Here is a 21,918-nt window from a genome sequence, read left to right on the forward strand (position 1 = left end):
ATTACTGCCGTTCCTTTTTCACATGCCTCCATTATTCCCTTGATTATTGCCCTCCCCACCGTGAAGTTATTATTTGGGGGCCTATAAACTACACCCATCAGTGACTTTTTCCCCTTACTATCTCTAATTGTTGAAGCTTATACTTTTTAAATGAAGTGCAATTAAGTTTTTCCCTATTTGTGGGTTCTGTAGAAATTAGCCCATGCAGTTGTCATCTTAAAACCACAGAAACAAACAGTATTCCCTTCAGGCTGAAGTCAACAACTGACATGCAGCATCACTACTGATATATATGTGGTCTTGTATTTACTCTGTACAGCCACCAGAGGGCTCATTGCCCGGAGTCCCAAGGAATCCCATAATCCCTTGGGAGCACAGGTAATTAAGAAGGCTTCACAGGTTAGAGAGGCACTCTGGAGACCTGCAAGAAAAGACTAAGGTCACACTTTACTTTGAGCTCACAGTGATCAGTCTGACTCTTTCTCCATACACAACGACTGGCAACGAGATACAGATGGCGAACCCAAAGATGCAGAGAACAGTGGGCATCCTGGAGAAATTTTCAGATGGAGATAATTGGGAAACCTTTGTGGAGCGACTTGACCAATATTTCGTGACCAACGAGCTAGATGGGGAAGAGAGCGCTGCCAAATGTAGAGCGATCCTCCTCACCATCTATGGGGCACCAACATATGGCCTCATGAAGAATCTGCTCACTCCAGCGAAACCGACGGTGAAATCGTACGACGATTTGTGCACACTGGTCCGAGAGCATTTGAACCCGAAGGAAAGCGTTCTGATGGCGAGGTACCGGTTCTAAACCTACAAAAGGTCTGAAGGCCAGAGTTATGTCACCGAGCTGAGACGCCTTGCAGGAGATTGCAAATTTGAAGGACATTTGGAGCACATGCTTAGAGACTTTTTCGTACTTGGCATTTGCCACGAAACCATACTTCACAAGCTTTTGATTGCAGAGACCCCAACCTTGAGTAAGGCCATAGCGATAGCCCAGGCTTTCATTGCCACCAGTGACAATACTAAGCAAATCTCTCAGCACACAAGTGCTGCTACAAGTACCGTGAACAAAGTGATGTTGTTTTCAAATCATAACATACAGGGCAGGTTACACATACCTGCAGCTACAGGTCCGCAGATGTCTCAGAGTCCACCAGCAAGAGTGATGAATGCAAGGCCATTAACACCTTGTTGGCGCTGCGGGGGTGATCATCGTTTCCATTCATGCCGATTCAAAGGATACGTTTGCAAGGGCTGTGGAACAATGGGACACCTCCAATGAGTGTGCAGGCGAGCTGCAAAGCCTGTTAAACCTGCAAACCACCACGTTGCAGAGGAGGACAGATCCACGGAGGATCACGACAAACCAGAGCCTCAAATAGAGGAGGCAGAGGTCCATGGGGTGCACATATTCACCACGAATTGTCCCCCGATAATGCTGAATGTTGAACTAAATGGACTCCCAGAGTCAATGGAGCTGGACACGGGCGCGAGCCAGTCCATTCGAAAAATTGTGGTGCAACAAGGCCTCAAGGCCAGTCTTAACTCCAGTTCGCACGAGACCAAGAACTTGCACTAAAGAACTGATGCCTGTTGTCGGCAGTGCTACCGTAAAGGTCTCCTACGATGGAGCGGTGCACAAGCTACCACTCTGGGTGGTACTGGGCGATGGTCCCACGCTGCTCGACAGGAGCTGGCTGGGAAAGATACGCTGGAACTGGGACGACGTCCGAGAGCTATCGCCCACTGACGATACTTCATGTGCCCAGGTCTTAAACAAATTTCCTTTGCTGTTCGAACCAGGCATCGGGAAATTCCAAGGAGCAAAAGTGCAGATCCACCTAATTCTGGGGGCGCGACCCACCCATCACAAGGGCGAGCGCAGTACCGTACATGATGAGAGAAAGGGTAGAGATCGAACTAGACCGGCTGCAACGAGAGGGCATCATTTCACCGATCGAGTTCAGCAAGTGGGCCAGTCCTATTGTCCCAGTCCTCAAGGGAGATGGCACCATCAGAATCTGTGGTGATGACAAAGTAACTATCAATCGTTTCTCCCTGCAGGACCAATACCCACTACCAAAAGCCGACGACCTTTTCGCAACACTGGCGGGAGGAAAGACGTTCACGAAGCTGGATCTGACTTCAGTCTGCAGGACTGAAGCAGGAACTGGAGGAATCATCGAAGGCCCTCACCTGCATCAACACGCACAAAGGTCTTTTTGTTTATAACAGATGCCCGTTGGAATCCAATCAGCGGCGGCGATATTGCAGAGAAACATGGAAAGTTTACTGAAGTCAGTCCCGTGGTCTTCCAGGACGACATCTTGGTCACAGGTCGGAACACAGTCGAGCATCCGCAGAACCTGGAGGAGGTTCTTAGTCGATTCAACCGCGTGGGGCTCAGGCTAAAATGCTCAAAGTGCGTTTTCCTGGCACCCTAAGTGGAGTTCCTGGGAAGGAGGATTGTGGCGGACGGCACCAGGCCCACCAATGCGAAGATGGAGGCAATCGAGAACGCACCGAGGCCACAGAACGTGACGGAGCTGCGGTCGTTTCTGGGACTCCTGAACTACTTTGGTAACTTCTTACCGGGTCTCAGCACCCTGCTAGAACCACTACATGTCTGACTACGAAAAGGGGACGAATGGGTTTGGGGTAAAAGCCAAGAAAATGCCTTTGTAAAAGCGAGAAAATTGTTATGCTCAAACAAATTGCTTGTGTTGTATGATCCATATAAGCGTTTGGTACTAGCTTGTGATGCGTCGTCATAAGGCATCGGGTGTGTATTGCAACAAGCTAACCGATTGCTTATGCATCCAGGAGTCTGTCTAAGGCTGAGAGAGCCTACAGCATGATTGAGAAAGAAGCGTTCGCATATGTCTATGGGGTAAAGAAAATGCATCAATATCTGTTTGGGCTAAAATTTGAATTGGAAACTAACCATAAGCCATTTATATCCTTGTTTTCCGAGAGTAAAGGGATAAATACCAACGCATCGGCCCGCATCCAGAGATGGGCACTCACGTTGTCCGCATACAACTACGCCATCCGCCACAGGCCAGGCATAGAAAACTGCGCCGATGCTCTCAGTCGGCTGCCATTGCCCACCACGGGGGTGGAAATGGCGCAGCCCACAGATCTAGCCATGGTTATGGAAGCATTTGAGAGTGAGCAATCCCCCGTCACTGTCCGGCAGATCAAAACCTGGACAAGCCAGGACCCCTTATTATCTCTCGTCAAAAGCTGTGTGCTTCACGGGAGCTAGTCCAGTGTCCCAGTGGAAATGCAGGAAAAGATAAAGCCGTTCCAGCGACGCAAAGATGAAATGTGTATGCAGTCAGACTGCCTTCTATGGGGTAATCGAGTAGTGGTCCCCAAGAAGGGCAGAGACACCTTCATCAATGAACTCACAGTACCCACCCAGGCATCGTAATGATGAAAACAATAGCCAGATCCCATGTGTGGTGGCCTGGTATCGATGTGGACTTAGAGTCCTGCATTCACAGATGTAATACATGCTCGCAGTTAAGCAATGCACCCAGGGAGGCACCGTTAAATTTATGGTCTTGGCCCTCCAAACAGTGGTCTAGGGTACACGTCGACTATGCAGGCCCATTCTTGGGTAAAATGTTCTTTGTGGTTGTAGACGCATACTCCAAGTGGATTGAATGTGAGATAATGTTGGCTAGCACGTCCGCTGCCACGACTGAAAGCCTGCGGGCCATGTTTGCCACACACGACCTACCCGATGTCCTGGTGAGCGACAACGGGCCATGTTTTACCAATGCTGAGTTCAAAGAATTCATGACCCATAATGGGATCAAACATGTCACATCTGCCCCGTTTAAACCAGCATCCAATGGTCAGACAGAGAGAGCAGTGCAAACCATCAAGCAAAGGCTTGAAGAGGGTAACTGAAGGCTCACTGCAGACTTGCCTATCCTGAGTCCAGCTTACCTACCGCACGAGACCACACTCACTCACTGGAATTCCATCTGCTAAACTGCTCATGAAAAGAGCACTTAAGACAAGGCTCTCGTTAGTTCACCCTGATCTACATGAACAGGTAGAGAGCAGGCGGCTTCAACAAAGTACATACCATGATAGCGCAAATGTGTCACGCGAGACTGAAGTCAATGATCCTGTATTTGTATTAAATTATGGACAAGGTACCAAGTGGCTTCCCGACACTGTCGTGGCCAAAGAGGGCAGCAGGGTGTTTTGGGTCAAACTTTCAAATGGATTCATTCACCAGAAACACTTGGACCAAATCAAACTCAGATTCACGGACTACCCTGAGCAACCCACCTTAGACCCTACCTTTTTTGATCCCCTAACATACACACCAGTGGCAACCGACACCACGGTTGACCACGAAGCAGAACCCATCATCCACAGCAGCCCTGCAGGGCCCAACACACCAGGCAGCCCAATAAGGCCAGCTGCACAGCAGCTCAGCGAGGGCCCAACAATTGATTCAACAATACCAGCTTTCACACCGAGACGATCAACCAGGGCAAGAAGGGCCCCAGATCGACTCACATTGTAAATAGTTACACTATTGACTTTAGTGGGGGGAATGTTGTTATATATGTGGACTTGTATTTACTCTGTACAGCCACCAGATGGCTCATTCCCCGGAGTCCCAAGGGATCCCATAATCCCTTGGGAGCACAGGTATTTAAGAAGGCTTCACAGGTTGGAAAGACACTCTGGAGATGTGCAATAAAAGACTACGGTCACACTATACTTTGAGCTCACAGTGTTCAGTCTGACTCTTTCTCCATACACAATAACTATTTTTTAGAATTCTGAATTGCAACCTTGAGAACATTTTAAAATAAAACTTTTAGGTAAATATATTTTTTAAATCTAGTAAATGACAGTTCTTGACCTGTTACAATATCTGCCTAAGCCTCCCATGTTGTCTCGACATCATCTTATCACAGGCAGTCACTCGAATCAAGGATGACTTGCTTCCACGTCAAAAAGTTCACAGGTGTTTCAATGAAGGACCTAATATTCCAGATCCCGAACTAAATCTTGAAGGGTGGAAGATGACTGTGCGTGGATTTTTTAAATGTATGGTGGCCGTTGCACACCAGCCACCACACGGGCTTGACAGAGCTAGGTCTTGGTCCAGTAGCAAAGATTAACCAAGATGACTGGACACCAGCTCTGCTGCACAGACCTAGTGCGCACACGTATCGCAGTGTGGGCTGGCCTGTGCTGCCCCTGGGCCCTCGCCTCTTCTGGGCCCCAAACTCACGCCTCTCCTGGGCCCCGATCACGTCCCTCTACAATCTCTCGCTGCTCCTTTGCCCCGACCTCACTGCTCCTGCAGTATCTGCCCACGCTCCAATGACCGACCTGGATCTTGGTGACGTCACTCTTCACTGCCGTTGCTCTCCTGCTCCAGCACGTGCTACTCCATGGAGTGGTAAGCCGCCATACTGCTCCTTCCGCTCCCCGGCCTGCTCCGATGGTGCTCGCAGGCCGGGGGTCACTCAGACTGCTGGGCTAGGCTGCCACACTGCTCCTTCCTCTTCCCGGCCTGCTCCGATGGTGCTTGAAATACAGTGTGGCTGACCACACTTGATCAGCTCCGCTGGGCAGGCCACATTGTTCGCATGCCTGACACAACACTCCCAAAGCAAGCGCTCTACTCGGAACTCCTTCACGGCAAACGAGCCAAATGTGAGCAGATGAAACGTTACAAGGACACCCTGAAAGCCTCCCTGATAAAGTGTAACATCCCCACTGACACCTGGGAGACCCTGGCCAAAGACCGCCCTCAGTGGAGGAAGTGCATCCAGGAGGGCGCTGAGCACCTCGAGTCTCATCGCCGAGAGCATGCAGAAAACAAGCGCAGGCAGCGGAAAGAGCATGCGGCAAACCAATCCCACCCACCCTTCTCTCAACGACTATCTGTCCCACCTGTGACAGAGTCTGTGGTTCTTGTATTGGACTGTTCAGCCACCTAAGAACTCATTTTAAGAGTGGAAGCAAGTCTTCCTCGATTCCAGGGACTGCCTATGATGATGATGGTATTATCAGCTTTTATGGAGATAAATGTCAGGAAAGGAGAAGGATTCTGTGAGGTGAATGAATTAACTGAAGCAAAAAAAATTGTCTTTATAAAAATAATGATTTTTATCTAACTACACTTCAAAGTTAATAAGGAAAAGCTGTTTTACAAATTGCTTTTTTACAATATATTTTTACTTTTTAAATAATGCACAATATACTGTAGTTTGCAAAAGCAATTAAAAATGTGGCATTTAACTAATATTTGCAATAAAGAATAATTGTTATACAGTTAATTTGATAAGTGTAGATTTTTGGTAGCAACTTACTTAGCTTCAAATTCTCTTTTAAAAAAATGTCGTAAAGGAAATGATCGCAAAGCATCTGTGCTCGGGCAACAGATGTTATTTCTCGTACAATGGTTTTTTTCTTCCAGTTTCACTGAAAGCAGAAATGTGATTTGCCATAAACACATATGACTTACTGTTTCGCAGGTCAGCTAAAAATATCAACTGAGAAACACTTGCTGGTTTAAGGTCAGGTTTAGTGTAGTATAAAGTTTGGAGTAAAGATGCTACATCTACAATTCCAAATCTGTTTTTATTATATATTTTAGTGCGATACTTATAGTTAGATGTCGCCTTCTATCGATAGATCAGACTTAGCAGGCTGGTGTTAACATTTAATTTCTGGAATTCATTATTGAAGTTATTTTTCTGTGCACATTGACATGCATGTTCAGCATCTCTATCTGCTAACCTGTTGCTAATTTAACTTTATATTATCATTGAAGTTCTTTATTGCTTTGAACACATGCTGTTGTTTTGCCATTGGGATCGGGGTTCATCAGAAGTTTGAAAGATGCAAGACTTAAGGGTAATCATCCTTTCAGAATACCAACTCCTTTCTTTCTCTCTCTCTCTCTCGCTGGTTGTAAGAAATTATTTTGGCAGTCTAAACTCGTTGAGATTTCAGAGGAAGAAGCAGCCCATGAATTGGAATGAATGCTCCCAACCCAACTGTGTGCTGGTCTACAGATTGAAAAGACACTTATTCCTCAGAGAAACCACTGAGGTAACTAAGCACCTCAATGCCATCAACAGACACTGGTCAGAAATTGCAGTAGGCTGGAAACCTGCCACCATGAGGCGAAGTTAACAGCCACCCAAACTAATAGTGCAGGCAGCTGCCTGTTCATTTAAATTAACGCAGAGCCAAATCTACCATGCAAGACTGGCTTTCTGGTGGTACTCTCAGCAGGAGGCCCAAAGTTGCGTGTCCATAGTGTACCTGGAGCAAGAGCAGTGTTGTCTTAAAGCAAGGCTGTCATTTTAGAAAGCAGGGTCTATCCCTTAAAGGGGAACTGCCTTCTAAATGATTTTTTTTTAAATAAGCAGTTTTAGCCAGAGTTCAACTGCCTTCTGAAAATAAACATTAAAAATAATTCCCAAATGGCACTCTTCAGTTCTTAAAGCTGAACTGCCTTCCATACCTATGTTATCCTCCTTCTCACATCCCACTTCCCCTTCATCCCCCAATATCTTCTGATTTATAAGGTGCGCATGGTGTAAGCATGCAGCTCTTGTTTCTCCGCCCTCCCCTCACACCTCTACCCTTGTGCCTTCCTCTTTTCGCACACCTAAGAAATCTAGCCTGCCCAGCCAGTGCTTGACCAAGAAGAGGGAGAGGAGAGAGGAAGAAGAGGAACAAGAGGAAGAAGAACTGTCACTCGATTTGACACACACAGGTCATTTTCCAAGGCCATTTGCAGTATCTCCTACTGAAAGTCAGCAGCCTTCCACCAGCCAGTCTACAGCCACTGGGATAGCACTGTGTGACAGCAATAGGATAGGGAAAGGCACTCAGAAGAGTCACTACGGGAATGCACAAGGGTGATTAGTTGATTTCTTGATGTTATATTGGATGGATTAATGTATAAAATTTGATTGGAAAGTTTGTTTTGTGGTAGCTTTTATTTCAACATTGTGGCCAAGAGGATGCTGTGATGGTCAGTAACAGAGGAAATGCAATATGTGGGACAAATATTAAAAGTGGAATTGGGGTTGTGGTCATTGGTACCACAGGTGGATGATTCCATCTCAGATATCCCAGCCAGAAAGAGACTGCCTGGGTTGCACCTTCCTTCCACTTCCTTCTCTTCTGCATCTTCCTCTCCCCTCTGCGAGTGGATGCTGGAAATCTGAAATAAAAACAGAAATTTCTGGAAATACTCAGCAGGTCAAGCAACATCTTGACCTAAGAAGTGAACTTTGTTTTTATCTCTACAGATGCTGTTACCTGCTGAATATTTCCACCATTTTCTGTCTTCTCAGAGGCTTTCCTTTACCATCCAAAACCTTGCAAGCATCCAGCAGCACTCCCTGCACACTTCAAAACCTTTTAACATCTATTGCACCAAGCCACTCCTTTAATAAAATATTTTAAATGTCCAAAAGCTTAAATCCAATTTTCCTGAAAGATGTGTGCGTCCCTTTAAGAAGCACTGACAGCGTCTCTGCAGGTATTCCTCACACACACTTTTCTAAGTGTGCATAGGACCTGGTGGTAAACCGAGCAAAAAGGTCGAAGTTTGCAGACTTGGCAGCAAGTCGGCATTGCAAGGCGTCGGATGTCACGCTCTGCTTATTTACATTTCAGAGGCCAGCACAGCCAACCTTAGGTTCCTTCACATCCCAGAATATTGCTGTCTCTTCCCTTTTTCATTTCACTCCTTGTGACCCAATGCCATTAACTTTACCTTAAATTGGGTACTAGAGTGGAATGACACTGAATTTTCTGCCAAAGTCCTTTCATATTGGAACTGTGCTTAGATTATAACCTTCATTCATGTCTTGTTTTTTTTCCAGCTGTTCAGTTGTATTATCAACTGCATTTTTGTCCTTCACTAAGGAAGACACAAATAACCTTCCGGAAATACTAGGGGTTTGAGGGTCCAGCAAAAAGAACTGAAGGAAATCCTTATTAGTCAGGAAATTGTGTTAGGGAAATTGATGAGATTGAAGGCCGATAAATCCCCAGGGCCTAATAGACTGCATCCCAGAGTACTTAAGGAAGTGGCCCTAGAAATAGTGGATGCATTGGTGATCATTTTTCAACATTCTATTGACTCTGGATCAGTTCCTATGGACTGGAGAGTAGCTAATGTAACATCACCTTTTAAAAAAGGAGGGAGAGAGAAAACAGGGAATTATAGACTGGCTAGCCTTACATCGATAGTGGGGAAAATGTTGGACTCAATTATTAAAGATGAAATAGCAGCGCAGTTGGAAAGCAGTGACAGGATCGGTCAAAATCAGCATGGATTTATGAAAGGGAAATCATGCTTGACAAATCTTCTAGAATTTTTTGAGGATGTAACTAGTAGAGTGGACAAGGCAGAACCAGTGGATGTGGTGTATTTGGACTTTCAAAAGACTTTTGACAAGGTCCCACACAAGAGATTGTTATGCAAAATTAAAGCACATGGTATTGGGGGCAATGCATTGACGTGGATAGAGAACTGGTTGGCAGACGGAAGCAGAGAGTTGGGATAAACGGGACTTTTTCAGAATGACAGGCAGTGACTAGTGGGGTGCCGCAGGGTTCAGTGCTGGGACCCCAGCTATTTACAATATACATCAATGATTTAGACGAAGGAATTGAATGTAATATCTCCATGTTTGTAGATGACACTAAGCTGGGTGGCGGTGTGAGCTGTGAGGAGGATGCTAAGAGACTGCAGGGTGACTTGGACAGGTTAGGTGAATGGGCAAATGCATGGCAGATGCAGTATAATGTGGATAAATGTGAGGTTATCCACTTTGGTGGCAAAAACAAGAAGACAGAATATTATCTGAATGGTGACAGATTAGGAAAAGGGGAGGTGCAATGGGACCTGGATGTCATGGTACATCAGTCATTGAAGCTTGGCAGGCCGGTACAGCAGGCGGTGAAGAAGGCAAATGGCATGTTGGCCTTCATAGCAAGGGGATTTGTGTATAGGAGCAGAGAGGTCTTACTGCAGTTGTACAGCGTCTTGGTGAGGCCACACCTGGAATATTGTGTTCAGTTTTGGTCTCCTAATCTGAGGAAGGACATTCTTGCTATTGAGGGAGTGCAGCGAAGGTTCACCAGACTGATTCCCAGGATGGCAGGACTGACATATGAGGAGAGACTGGATCAACTGGGCTTGTATCCACTGGAGTTTAGAAGAATGAGAGGGGATCTCATAGAAACAAATAAAATTCTGACGGGATTGGACAGGTTAGAGGCAGGAAGAATGTTCCCGTTGCTGGGAAGTTCCAGAACCAGGAGTCACAGTCTAAGAATAAGGGGTAAGCCATTTAGGACCGAGATGAGGAGAAACTTCTTCACTCAGAGAGTGGTTAACTTGTGGAATTCTCTACCGCAGAAAGTTGTTGAGGTCCATTCACTAAATATATTCAAAAGGGAGTTAGATATGGCCCTTACGGGCAAAGGGATCAAGGGGTATGGAGAGAAAGCAGGAAAGGGGTACTGAGGTTGAATAATCAGCCATGATCTTTTTGAATGGCGGTGCAGGCTCGAGGGGCCAAATGGCCTGCTCCTGCACCTATTTTCTATGTTTCTTTGATGTTTTCTTCCAGATCAGCTGTGTTTTGGAGCTGATGGATTTCCTGCCCTACTCAAGGATATGTCTGGGCAATTTTCTATTGCGAGCTTACAGCTCACCAGGAAGGAGATAAAGTATGTCATCTGAACATAAAAGTCATTAATATTTTACTTCACAACTCGTCATCAGTTGTAAATTAATAATTTCACAATTCCCCAACGGTTTAGATGTTCAGTGTTTTATAGTTAGGATTCTCAGTTTTGAAGTTTCATTAATAAAACTCCACCCGGAACATTTTGAAGTTAATGCTGACATTGAAAACACCAAGAAAACACCAAAAGATATTAACTCCAAAATTACTATATATTGCCCTATTTCTATATTCTATACTGAAAGTATGAAAACCTGTTATGCTCTAAGTATGTCTTTGATACACCTGCATATTCTGTTTCTCTTCCTTCATTCAGCCCCAATCAGAAGAGCAGCAAATGCACATTGATTGGCATTACAGCGATTTTGACATTTTTTAAACAAAATAAATAATACACTAGAAAAACAGAGGTTCTGAAAATGCATGATGCATGGGCCCATGATGTAGGATATGTCCACCAGGAACCTCTGTGGCTCACTACATTAATATAACTAGGGTTGTAGTTTTAAGAGTAAGTTGGCAAGTGCCTGATGTGCTTGCAGTTGTGGGAGTGGTGGGTTTGTGGGAGTTGGTGGCGGGGATAGAGAGATAAGCATACTTCAAGTCTGCTGCTTGAAAGTATGCTGTTAGTCCCAACTACAGAAACCTTTCAGTAGGATCATGTCAGTCACTTTGTAAAGGGAACTCATTTTTATCTATTGGCAGCTGGTGCCTTTGAGGCTCTAGGCCAGGCTTGGACAACAGGTGGGTTCCACTTCTACGTACTGGCAGGCCGGTAAACCCTTTCTCACCTAGCATATCAGCAACCTGGTAGCTCCAAGGCTCAGGCAAGAAAACTCTCAGCCTGAGAGCCCACTCCCCCTGACGACACTCCTTTAATACAATGGATCTTGTTTGGGGCAGACGTAAACAAAGCCACAAGAATACTGGAGACATAGACTGGGGCCCTGATTTACTGGATTCAAACCTAATTCATGGGCCTTTCACTGCTTTTGTGCCCAACTTATGGAAGCAATCTGTCCAAAGATCTACAGAAATTCAGGTCAGAATTCGGGAAATTGAAAAATCACTAAAAATATGCACTGACAAAAATCTTTGCTCGCCAGAAAGTCTATTTACAGTTATCTGAAAGTCACAGAAAAGCAGTTGCCATGCATCAGGAATGTCACTATACGATTTTTGAATTGTGTGATGATGATTCTCAGGTCATATACTTCAGCTTTACACATGAAAAAGTAAATTCGTATTTTAGCCAAATATTTAAAACTGTAGAATTTGTACTTTTAAAATACTAGCCAATCAAAATGTCAACAGTTATACAAATGATAAAGTATAGAAGACAGTTGTTTTAACGTTAACAGTTCTGAATTCCAAAGCTCCATTTTACGTGATAATCCTGTGTTATCTCTATACTTTGCTTAACAATGTTTTCAGCAATAAGAGCAAGGAGCAAGGGTTACATTCTCCATTCTCACACTGACCAGCCTTCAGCTCAGGTCATTCTCATCTGATTTAGAAGAGCTGACAAGAGAATCAGCTCTTTATAATATATAGAAATTGTGGGGTGGTCTGTTGCACCACCAGATTGGCAGCTTTATAATTGGCCTTTGGCACTACCACTAAAGGTACATTATAAAAGGACAGCACAAGTGCCATATAAGAACATAAGAAATAGGAGCAGGAGTAGGCCATTTGGCCCCTCGAGCCTGCTCCGCCATTCAATAAAATCATGGCTGATCTGATCTTGGGCTCAGTTCCACTTACATGCCCGGTCCCCATAACCCTTTATTCACTTATCGCTCAAAAATCTGTCAATCTCTGTCTTAAATATATTCACTGACCAAGTCTCCACAGCTCTCTGGGGCAGAGAATTCCAGATTTACAACCCTCTGAGAGAAGAAATTCTTTCTCATCTCAGTTTTAAATGGGCAACCCCTTATTCTAAAACTATACCCCCTAGTTCTAGATTCCCCCATGAGTGGAAACATCCTCTCTGCATCTACATGTCGAGCCCCGTCATTGGGCTCAATTTTGGGCCAGCCTGTTTTTCGGCCCATTTACTGGAGTTGCGCCGCTTTTTTCCGTTCCGAAGAGCGCCGAAAAATGTTCTTGCCACTTTGGCCACTGTCCAGCCTCTTCCCTGTAGTCGTGCAGCATGGCCTGTCGATACGGGGGTGGAGCCAGCGTTCTGCGTCGAAAACTGTGCTGAGACATCTACACATGCGCAGTGGAGTCCGCTGGCGATGTTCGCGCATGCGCAGTAGCTCCTCGCCCACAGCCTCTGTTTGGTTGTTGCAGCCTCTCCAGTGATTTGCTTGCTGCAGCCGCTCTGTGGGCCCCAATGCCGGCCAGTTGAATCGCTCCTATCCCTAGCCCAGGCCGAGTGGCCCCCGCACCGGCTGGCCCGCTGCCTTCCCGGGCCGAGTTTGAAGATGAAGGTAGGACTTACTTCAATTTTTTATTTCTTATTGAATTCTTATTACTTTTTGTTTGTAAGGTTTGGTGATTTAGGTGCAGGCAGGTACTCTCCACTTCCCGCCCCTATCCCAGGCCGAATGGTCTCCGATGTACCTACCTGCGCCGATTTCTTTAACTCTTCGCAAGGGTTTTCTGAAGTGGCCACATACGCTGGCCTAAGTAGATTGGGAGTAATTATTAGCTGGCCAAAGTTGCCTAAATGGGTAGAACTGGCGTAGGTGGCTGGTAACGCCCCCTTTTGAGAAAAAAAATGAAACAAAAAAAATCGTAACTAACTCAGTTACACTGGTGCAAAGTGATTGGGGAAAATAAGGATTTTTAAGTTACGCCAGAAAAACCAAGTTATTCCAAAAAAAATGGAGCAACTCCTGGCCAAACTAGAGCCCATTATCTTATATGTCTCACTAAGATCACCTCTCAATCATCTGAACTCCAATGAGTACAGGCTCAATCTTTCTTCACAAGTCAACCCTTTCATCTCAGAACTCAACCGAGTGAACCTTCTCTGAACTGCCTCCAATGCAAGTACAGGTGCAGCGTCCCAAATCCGGAACCCGCGGGACCGAGGCTGTTCCGGATTTTGCATTTTACCGGATTTTGGAATGTCTTTCTGATGTCACGAATCCGGCAACACCCAAGCCCAGGTTCGGGTATTTCCGGATTTCGGAACGTCAGAAAGGGGCGGAGGGGGTGCTCGCCGAAGAGCTGTTCGGGTCGCTGGGCGATGAGGTGTTCGGGCGGGGCCCCACCGCCGGGGAAGAGTTTGTGCGGAGCCCCGCCGCCGGAGAAGTGCTCGGGCAGGCCCTGCTGAGGAGGAGCTGGTCGGGTGGGGCCCGCCGAAGAGCTGGTCGGGAGGCCCCATCGCGGAGGAGGTGTTCGGCCGGGCCGGCGAGGAGGCCACAAGGTAAGGGCAGTGGCGGCGAGGCGAGGCCCGAGGTCGGGCAGCGGCGGGACCTCAAGGTTGGCAGGTTCGGTGGGTCCGGATTCCGGAACATTTTACGGACTCTAGGTGTGGCCTCACCAATACCCTGTACAGTTGTAGCAGGACTTCTCTGCTTTTATACTCTATCCCCCTTACAATAAAGGCCATCATTCCATTTGCCTTCCTGATTACTTACTGTACCTGCATACTAACTTTGTGTTTCATGCATAAGGACCCACAGGTCCCTCTGTATTGCAGCATTTTGTAATTTTTCTCCATTTAAATAATAATTTGCTTTATTTTTTCTGCCAAAGTAGATAACCTCACACATTTCCACATTATACTCCATCTACCAAATTTTTGCCCACTCACTTAGCCTGTCTATATCCCTTTGCAGATTTTTTGTGTCCTCCTCACAACTTGTTTTCCCAATCATCTTTGTATCATCAGCAAACTTGGCTACGTTACTTTTGGTCCCTTCATCCAAGTCATTAATATAGATTGTAAATAGTTGAGGCCTCAGCACCGAACCCTGTGACACGCCCCTAGTTACTGTTTGCCAACCGGAAAATGACCCATTTATCCAGACTCTCTGTTTTCTGTTAGTTAGCTAATACTCTATCCATGCTAATATATTAACCCCAACCCTGTGAACTTTCATCTTGTGCAGTAACCTTTTATGTGGCACCTTATCGAATGCCTTCTGGAAATCCAAATACATCACATCCACTGGTTCCCCCTTATCCACCCTGCTTGTTACATCCTCGAAGAACTCCAGCAAATTTGTCAAAAATGATTTCCCTTTCATAAAACCATGCTGACTCTGCTTGACTAAATTATGCTTTTCCAAATGTCCTGCTACTGCTTCCTTAATAATGGACTCCAGCATTTTCCCAATGACAGATGTTAGGTTAACTGGTCTATAGTCTCCTGCTTTCTGTCGGCCTCCTTTTTTAAATAGTTACATTTGCAGTTTTCCAATCCACTGGACCACCCCATAATACAGGGAATTTTGGTAGATTACAACCAATGCATCAACTATCTCTGCAGCCACTTCTTTTAAGACCCTAGGATGCAAGCCATCAGATCCAGGGGACTTGTCCAACTTTAGTCCCATTATTTTACCAAGTACTTCTTCTTTAGTGACAGTGATTATTTTAAGTTCCTCCCTCCCTCTTGCCCCTTGATTATTCATTATTGGGATATTTTTAGTGTCTTCTACCGTGAAGACCTTTCCAAACTATTTGTTCAAAATCTCTGCCATTTCCCTGTTTCCCATTATTAATTCCGCAGTCTCATCCTCTAAGGGACCAACTTTAGACGCTCTCTTCCTTTTTATACACCTGTAGAAACTCTTACTATCTGTTTTTATATTTCTTGCTAGTTTACTTTCATAATCTGTCTTCCCTCTATTATTTTTTTAGTCGTTCTTTGCTGGTTTTTAAAAAGTTTCCCAATCCTCTGGCCTCCCACTCATCTTGGCCATTTTGTATGCCATTGTTTTCAATTTGATACCATCCTTTATTTCCTTAGTTAGCAATGGATGGTTATCCCTTCTTTTAAAATCTTTCCTCTCACTGGAATATATCTCTGCTGAGAGTTATGAAATACCTCCTTAAATGTCCGCCACTGCTCATCAAACGTTTTACACGTTAACCTATTTTCCCAGTCCACCTCAGCCAACTCTGTCTTCATACCTTTGTAGTCTCCTTTATTTAAGCTTAGGAGACTGGTTTGAGATCCAACTTTCTCACCCTCCAACTGAATTTGAAATTCAACCATGCTATGAGCACGCTTTCCTAGAGGATTCTTTACTGGAAGGTCATTTATTAACCCTGTCTCATTACACAGTGCCAGATCTAAGATAGCCTGCTCGTTGGTTGGTTCCGGAACGTACTGTTCAAGGAAACTATCCTGGATACACTCTATGAACTCTTCCTCACGGCTACCATGGCCAATTTGATTTGTCCAATCAATATGAAGATTAAAATCGCCCATGATTATTGCCGTTCCTTTTTTACAAGCCTCCATTATTTCATGATTTATATTCCATCCAACAGTGTAGCTACTGTTAGGGGGCCTACAGACTATACCCACCAGTGACTTCTTCCCCTTATTATTCCTTCTCTCCACTCAAACTGATTCTACATCTTGATTCTCTGAGCCAATATAATTTATCATTACTGCACTGAACTCATCCTTTATTAACAGAGCCACCCCACCTCCTTTTCCTTTCCTGTCTATCTTTCCGAATTGTCAAATACCCCTGAATATTTAGTTCCCAGCCTTGGTCACCTTGCAACCACATCTCTGTAATGACTATCAGATCATACCCATTTATATATATTTGAGCCGCCAACTCATCTATTTTGTTACGAATGCTGCGTGCGTTCAGATAAAGAGCTTTTAATTTTTTTTAACCATTTTTCCCTGCTTTAACCCCACTTTCTGATACACTCTTATATTTATACATTCTGTCCCTTCTTGTCACGCTCTATTATTATTATCTAACACCACTCATTTCACACATGAAAAAGGTTGTTAATGCTACTCATCCAATATAACCGAGTAATAAATGGATCCAAATTTACTTATCTTGACTGCATTTCCACATAGAAACTTTGAGTCACAATTCTGTCATTTCCCCACTCAAAAGCATAGAGCCACATAGAGCTGCAGCAATACTGCTTACTCTACTCGCTACAAGAATAAATAAGAGACTAACAGAAGGTACTTTCTAACTAGTTATCACCAAAAATGTTAATCTTGTCACACCGAAGGATTATCTTGCGGCATAACAAATAACGGCATAGCAAGATAGATTGGCTTTTTTTTTAATTGCGCCAGTTCCACTAAGTGAATCGTCAAATTGTAAGAAGCTTCCTATGCCAAAGGATTTTTTTGTTATTTCCATTTTATAAACACTAATTCTAGACGTTTCAAAAATTACAGAAATCTCACTGAACAAAAGCAGCTTTGTTTGGAACACTGCCATCACATATACGTACTTCCAAAGTTAAACTCAATGCAGTTTTTGCTCTGCCAGTGGGCATATGACAATTTACCCGCGGATGAAAGACATTAAAAATGCCGAAACAACTCCTGTTAAAGACTGTGTGTCCTTTACAAATGTACTTTTTCAACAGAGAAGATATTTTTAAAATTAACGGCTTAAGCATCAGCTGCAGGTATTCACACTGTCTGAAACAATTTTTATGTTATATATATATAAATAAATAGATTTGTATCATCTACCAGATCCAATTTAAAAAGGAGAGAACATACCTTCTTTTAATTCATCAGCTGCTGACTCCATTGTAAAAATGAAATGACAAAGAGTTGATATGCACACTATATCAGTCTGTAAGTGTTTTAAACATTAACCTATAGATGTTCTATATAAGCTGCGCGCGCTCAAAAGGAACAAAAAAAAACACACATGGAAACTAAAATCGGGAACTTCCTCTCCCTTTTCAACTGCCTTCTTCAAGGAAGTGTTCAAAAAATGTTTTCTCAGTTAGTTATGACAACTTTTACTTCATAAAAATTAAGCGATCCTCCCTCTCTAACTCACTAAGGTGGAGTCAAAGCAACTTGTTAGCACACATCTCTTCCAACATGTGATGTGATAACAACAACTACAGACTAGAGGCTGGGAGGAGAACATAACCAACACTGTCTTATTTTAACAGTTTCATTATTGCAGTACAAAATTCCAGACACTTACAATCAGCAAGAGCTGGGGAAATAAATCACATTCTTTAACAGCTAACTTAAACCACACCTAACATCACCATGCCAAAACTATTTGGAAGCAGAGGAGGCATTCCTACCCACAATCTGTCGGATTTCAAGGACTGAATTCCAATCGGTTTTGTTGGTTGATGATTAATAGAATGATTCAGTCCAGGTAGTGAAACAGGTTTCCTTCCTCACAGCTTCAAACTATGGGGTAATTTTAACCTAACCTGCTCAGCAGGAGACCGGTCAGATTTGCCGCCTGTGTTACACCCCATCCGGCTTTACTTTCCATTGAAGACGGTGTGTACAACAGGCAGCCAATCTGTTCAGTTTCTTGCTGAGTGGGTTAGGTTAATATTATTAGCTATATCTTGCATTTGTCCCAAATCTAATAACGAATATCATAATGCTGGTGTGCAATAAAATAAACATTTTTTGGTTGAAATCATGCTGTGTGATACTAGTAGTGAATGTGATAGCATGTTTGTATGAAATCCCGTTGTCTGCTATTTTAACAAAGATGTTATCCCATTTCACTTGTTACTCATATCGCACAGTGCAATGCCAACCCATTAATATCAGAGAATTGGTTTTCCCCTTTTTCTGAGAAGGAGCAGTCAAGGTTCCAAAAACATTTTACATTTATTCATACACCAATTCTGTAAACATGGCCCGTAATTTGCTGGAATGGCACATTTGGCCCCAAACACGACTAAGCTAAACCGCTGTGCGCACCAATCCTCTGGCAAATTTAAGCCAAAATCTGCTGGCAAGCTCATTAGAATACGTCAGAGCGAGGACAGGTGATATGGAAGCTATCAATTCCAATTTTCATCACTTGAGCAGTGTTGCATTATTCATCCATTTTTTAATTCTTTTTTATAAAAGCATATATTTGATCTATGAATCCCATTTTCAGAATATACCACAAATGTGTTAATCAGGTTTTTTTTTATTGATTTCTGGGTGTAATATATGCAGTAAGCATGGCTGCAGGTACATGAGATAATTGAAGGCTTCAAGGGAGCGAAACTGACCCTTTTTCAGAGGCCCGTTAGCACCTCCGGGGGACACTTTTTCCCGAGGCGTGGGAGGGGGGGTGCTCCCGTCTCGCAGGAAATTGCCTGAGAGTTTGTGGAGGTGCTGCCATGGCAGTACTGCACCCCGCGGCTAGCGCCCCTAGGCCACTGCACAACCAGCGATGATGTCATTGGCGTGCGTGGCAACCCCTCAACGCTGCCCGCCGATGCCTTTCCGTCCTGTGGGGAATATTGCCCGTAAGGCTGGAGCGAACGGGTGTCAACATCCCTTTGCGGGGCAGAGGTTGCCAGCGCCCCGCACCACCATCTTAGATTTTTTGACAACTCTCGGGTCAGCTACCCTACCTGTTTTTTTGCACGGTGTGGGCTGCCATCGTGCAGTCTGGCACCTTGTTTTGGGCGGCCCAGTACCACGCTACCCTGGTGGTCCAGCAGAGGCCATCAGAAGTCTTGCAGAGTGTGCAGCGGCCCTCCCCTTTAAGCAAAGGGGAGGGGTGTTGAAGCACGTTAATGCTACACAGAGCATCCACGTACCGCTCTCGATTGCGACCGTCAGCGCCGTTGGTACCCCCCCTAAATGAAGTGGAGCATGCGAGATTGCGCTCCACTTCCTTTGAGGGGTGGTAAGTCCAATTCAGTGGCTGGGGCGGGGCTTCAGCACCAGGCGCAGGAAGTCCCGCCCTGAGCAGATTGCCTCCCCCAATTAGGCGCAGGAGAAATTCACCCTCCAAATTGTAACTCTTTCCAGATGCTGATGGACAAATTCATTCAAGGCACATGTCCTGTGTTTTGCAGGAGAAATATATTAAAAACTCAATGCAAGAATTCCAAGTAGTGATTATTTAATCATTCATTTCTTAGATATCCCTGCCTTTAAATTCAGACCAGCTCCCACTGCATGGTCTCCAATAATCATTCCAACTTTTTAAATAAACCCATTTTACATTAATTCCTTCATGATATATTTACTTACTGATGCACTAGCCCATTGATGGGAAACTAAAAGCATTTATCAATATGAATACAGAAAGAAACTCGTGTTTGAATCGATACTCCATGATAAAATTAGTGATTGACACTGTTAAGAGTTCAGAATTAGTGAACCGATACAAATATTAAATTCCATTCAGCAGCATGTCCGAAAGATCATTATTTTTCTTTAGCTGAATAAATCGGCGAATCTCAATAAAAAGACATCTTTATTGAAGGGAAATCAATCTTGGCGCAATAACTCAAACCGCTGACAGGTCACCAGCACTGTTCTGATTCCGTCCAAGTGGCAGCAGTGATCAAAACAATGATAATCCAGTAAATTTGGCATAGCCATAGATTTTATAGGGGAGGGTGGAGCTGTAAAAATTGAATTTTCACTATTTCGGCAGAGACTTCCGTAAAATCCCAACCTGAGCCACTCACGCCATGATTTCCTGGAAATAGCAGTGTTGTGCGCCATAGATGCACCATTACTACAGCGCATTCATCAAGGACACCGAGACAGTCAAGGCCCGTTGGAAGGAACATATCGAAGATCTCCTCAATCGAGACTCTGCCTTTGACTCGAGTGTTCTTGACTCCATCCTCCATGCTACCCACCACCACTTCAGTGAGACCCCAACACTGCACGAGGTAGAAAAAGCCATAAGATAGCTAAAAAAACAAGGCTATGGGAGCGGATGGAATCCCTGCTGAAGCACTGAAGTATGGCGGAGAGACACTACTGGCGCGAATACATGACCTCATCTCTCTCAACTGGAGGGAGGAGAGCATGCCGGTAGATCATAGAGATGCAGTGATCGTGACCATCTTTAAAAAAGGGGACAAGTCCGACTTCAGCCAGTAGAGGAATCTCCCTGCTATCAGCTACTGGGAAACTTGTCACTAGAGTCCTCCTCAACAGTTTTCTCCCTGTGGCCGAGGAACTCCCCCGGAGTCGCAGTGCAGATTTCGTCCCCTACGGGGCACAACGGACATGCTTTTTGCAGCGCAACAGCTGCAGGAAAAATGCAGGGAACAGCGCCAGCCCTTATACATGGCCTTCTGCGACTTTACAAAGGCATTTGACACCATCATCCGCGAGGGTCTATGGAGCGTCCTCCTCGGGTTTCGGATGCCCCCAAAAGTACGTCAACATCCTCCGCCTGTTCCACGACGACATGCAGGCCGTGATCTTTAACAACGGATCCATCATAGACCCAATCCACGTCCGGACCGGGGTCAAGCAGGGCTGCATCATCGCCCCAACCCTCTTCTCAATCTTCCTTGCTGCCACGCTCCACCTCACAGGCGACAAGTTCCCCACTGCAGAGGAACTAAACTACAGAACTAGTGGGAACCTGTTCAACTTTCGGCGTCTCCAGGCCAGATCCAAGACCACCCCAACCTCTGTCGTTGAGCTACAGTACGCGGACGACGCCTGCGTCTGCGCACACACAGAGGCTGAACTTCTGGACATTGTCGACGTATTTACTGAGGCATGGGCCTTACGCGAAACATTAGTAAGACAAAGATCCTCCACCAGCCTGTCCTCGCCGGACAGCACTGCCACCCAGTAATCAAGATCCACAGCGTGGCCCTGGACAACGTGGACCACTTCCCTTATCTCGGGAGCTTCCTGTCAACAAGGGCAGGCATTGACGACGAGATCCAACATTGCCTCCAGTGCGCCAGTGCAGCCTTCGGCCGCCTAAGGAAAAGAGTGTTTGAAGACCAGGCCTCAAAACTGTCACCAAGCTTATGGTCTATAGGGCTGTAATAATACCCACCCTCCTGTATGGCTCAGAAACATGGACCATGTACAGTAGACACCTCAAGTCGCTGGAGAAATACCACCACCGATGTCTCCGCAAGATCCTACAAATCCCCTAGGAGGACAGACGCACCAACGTTAGCACCCTCGACCAGGCCAACATCCCCAGAATTGAAGCACTGACCACACGTGATTAGCTCCACT

At 45.0% G+C, this 21,918-nt stretch overlaps 1 protein-coding gene across 3 annotated transcripts in view; it reads right to left on the minus strand.

Moving 5' to 3' along the window:
* LOC139232599 (tumor necrosis factor alpha-induced protein 8) overlaps positions 1–21,918 on the minus strand; it is a 240,929-nt gene that overhangs the window by 42,224 nt on the left and 176,787 nt on the right. The window contains exon 1 of one of the 3 annotated variants that reach the window (XM_070863061.1): positions 17,473–17,699. The exons of the other annotated variants lie outside the window; for them this stretch is intronic. Coding sequence (XP_070719162.1) covers positions 17,473–17,503 — 31 coding nt within the window. The 5' untranslated portion in view covers positions 17,504–17,699. Of the gene's footprint in view, positions 1–17,472; positions 17,700–21,918 lie in introns of those variants that run through there. 3 annotated transcript variants of the gene reach the window in all.

This window comes from Pristiophorus japonicus, chromosome 1, assembly GCF_044704955.1.
Source record: "Pristiophorus japonicus isolate sPriJap1 chromosome 1, sPriJap1.hap1, whole genome shotgun sequence".
NCBI classification, from domain to species: domain Eukaryota; kingdom Metazoa; phylum Chordata; class Chondrichthyes; family Pristiophoridae; genus Pristiophorus; species Pristiophorus japonicus.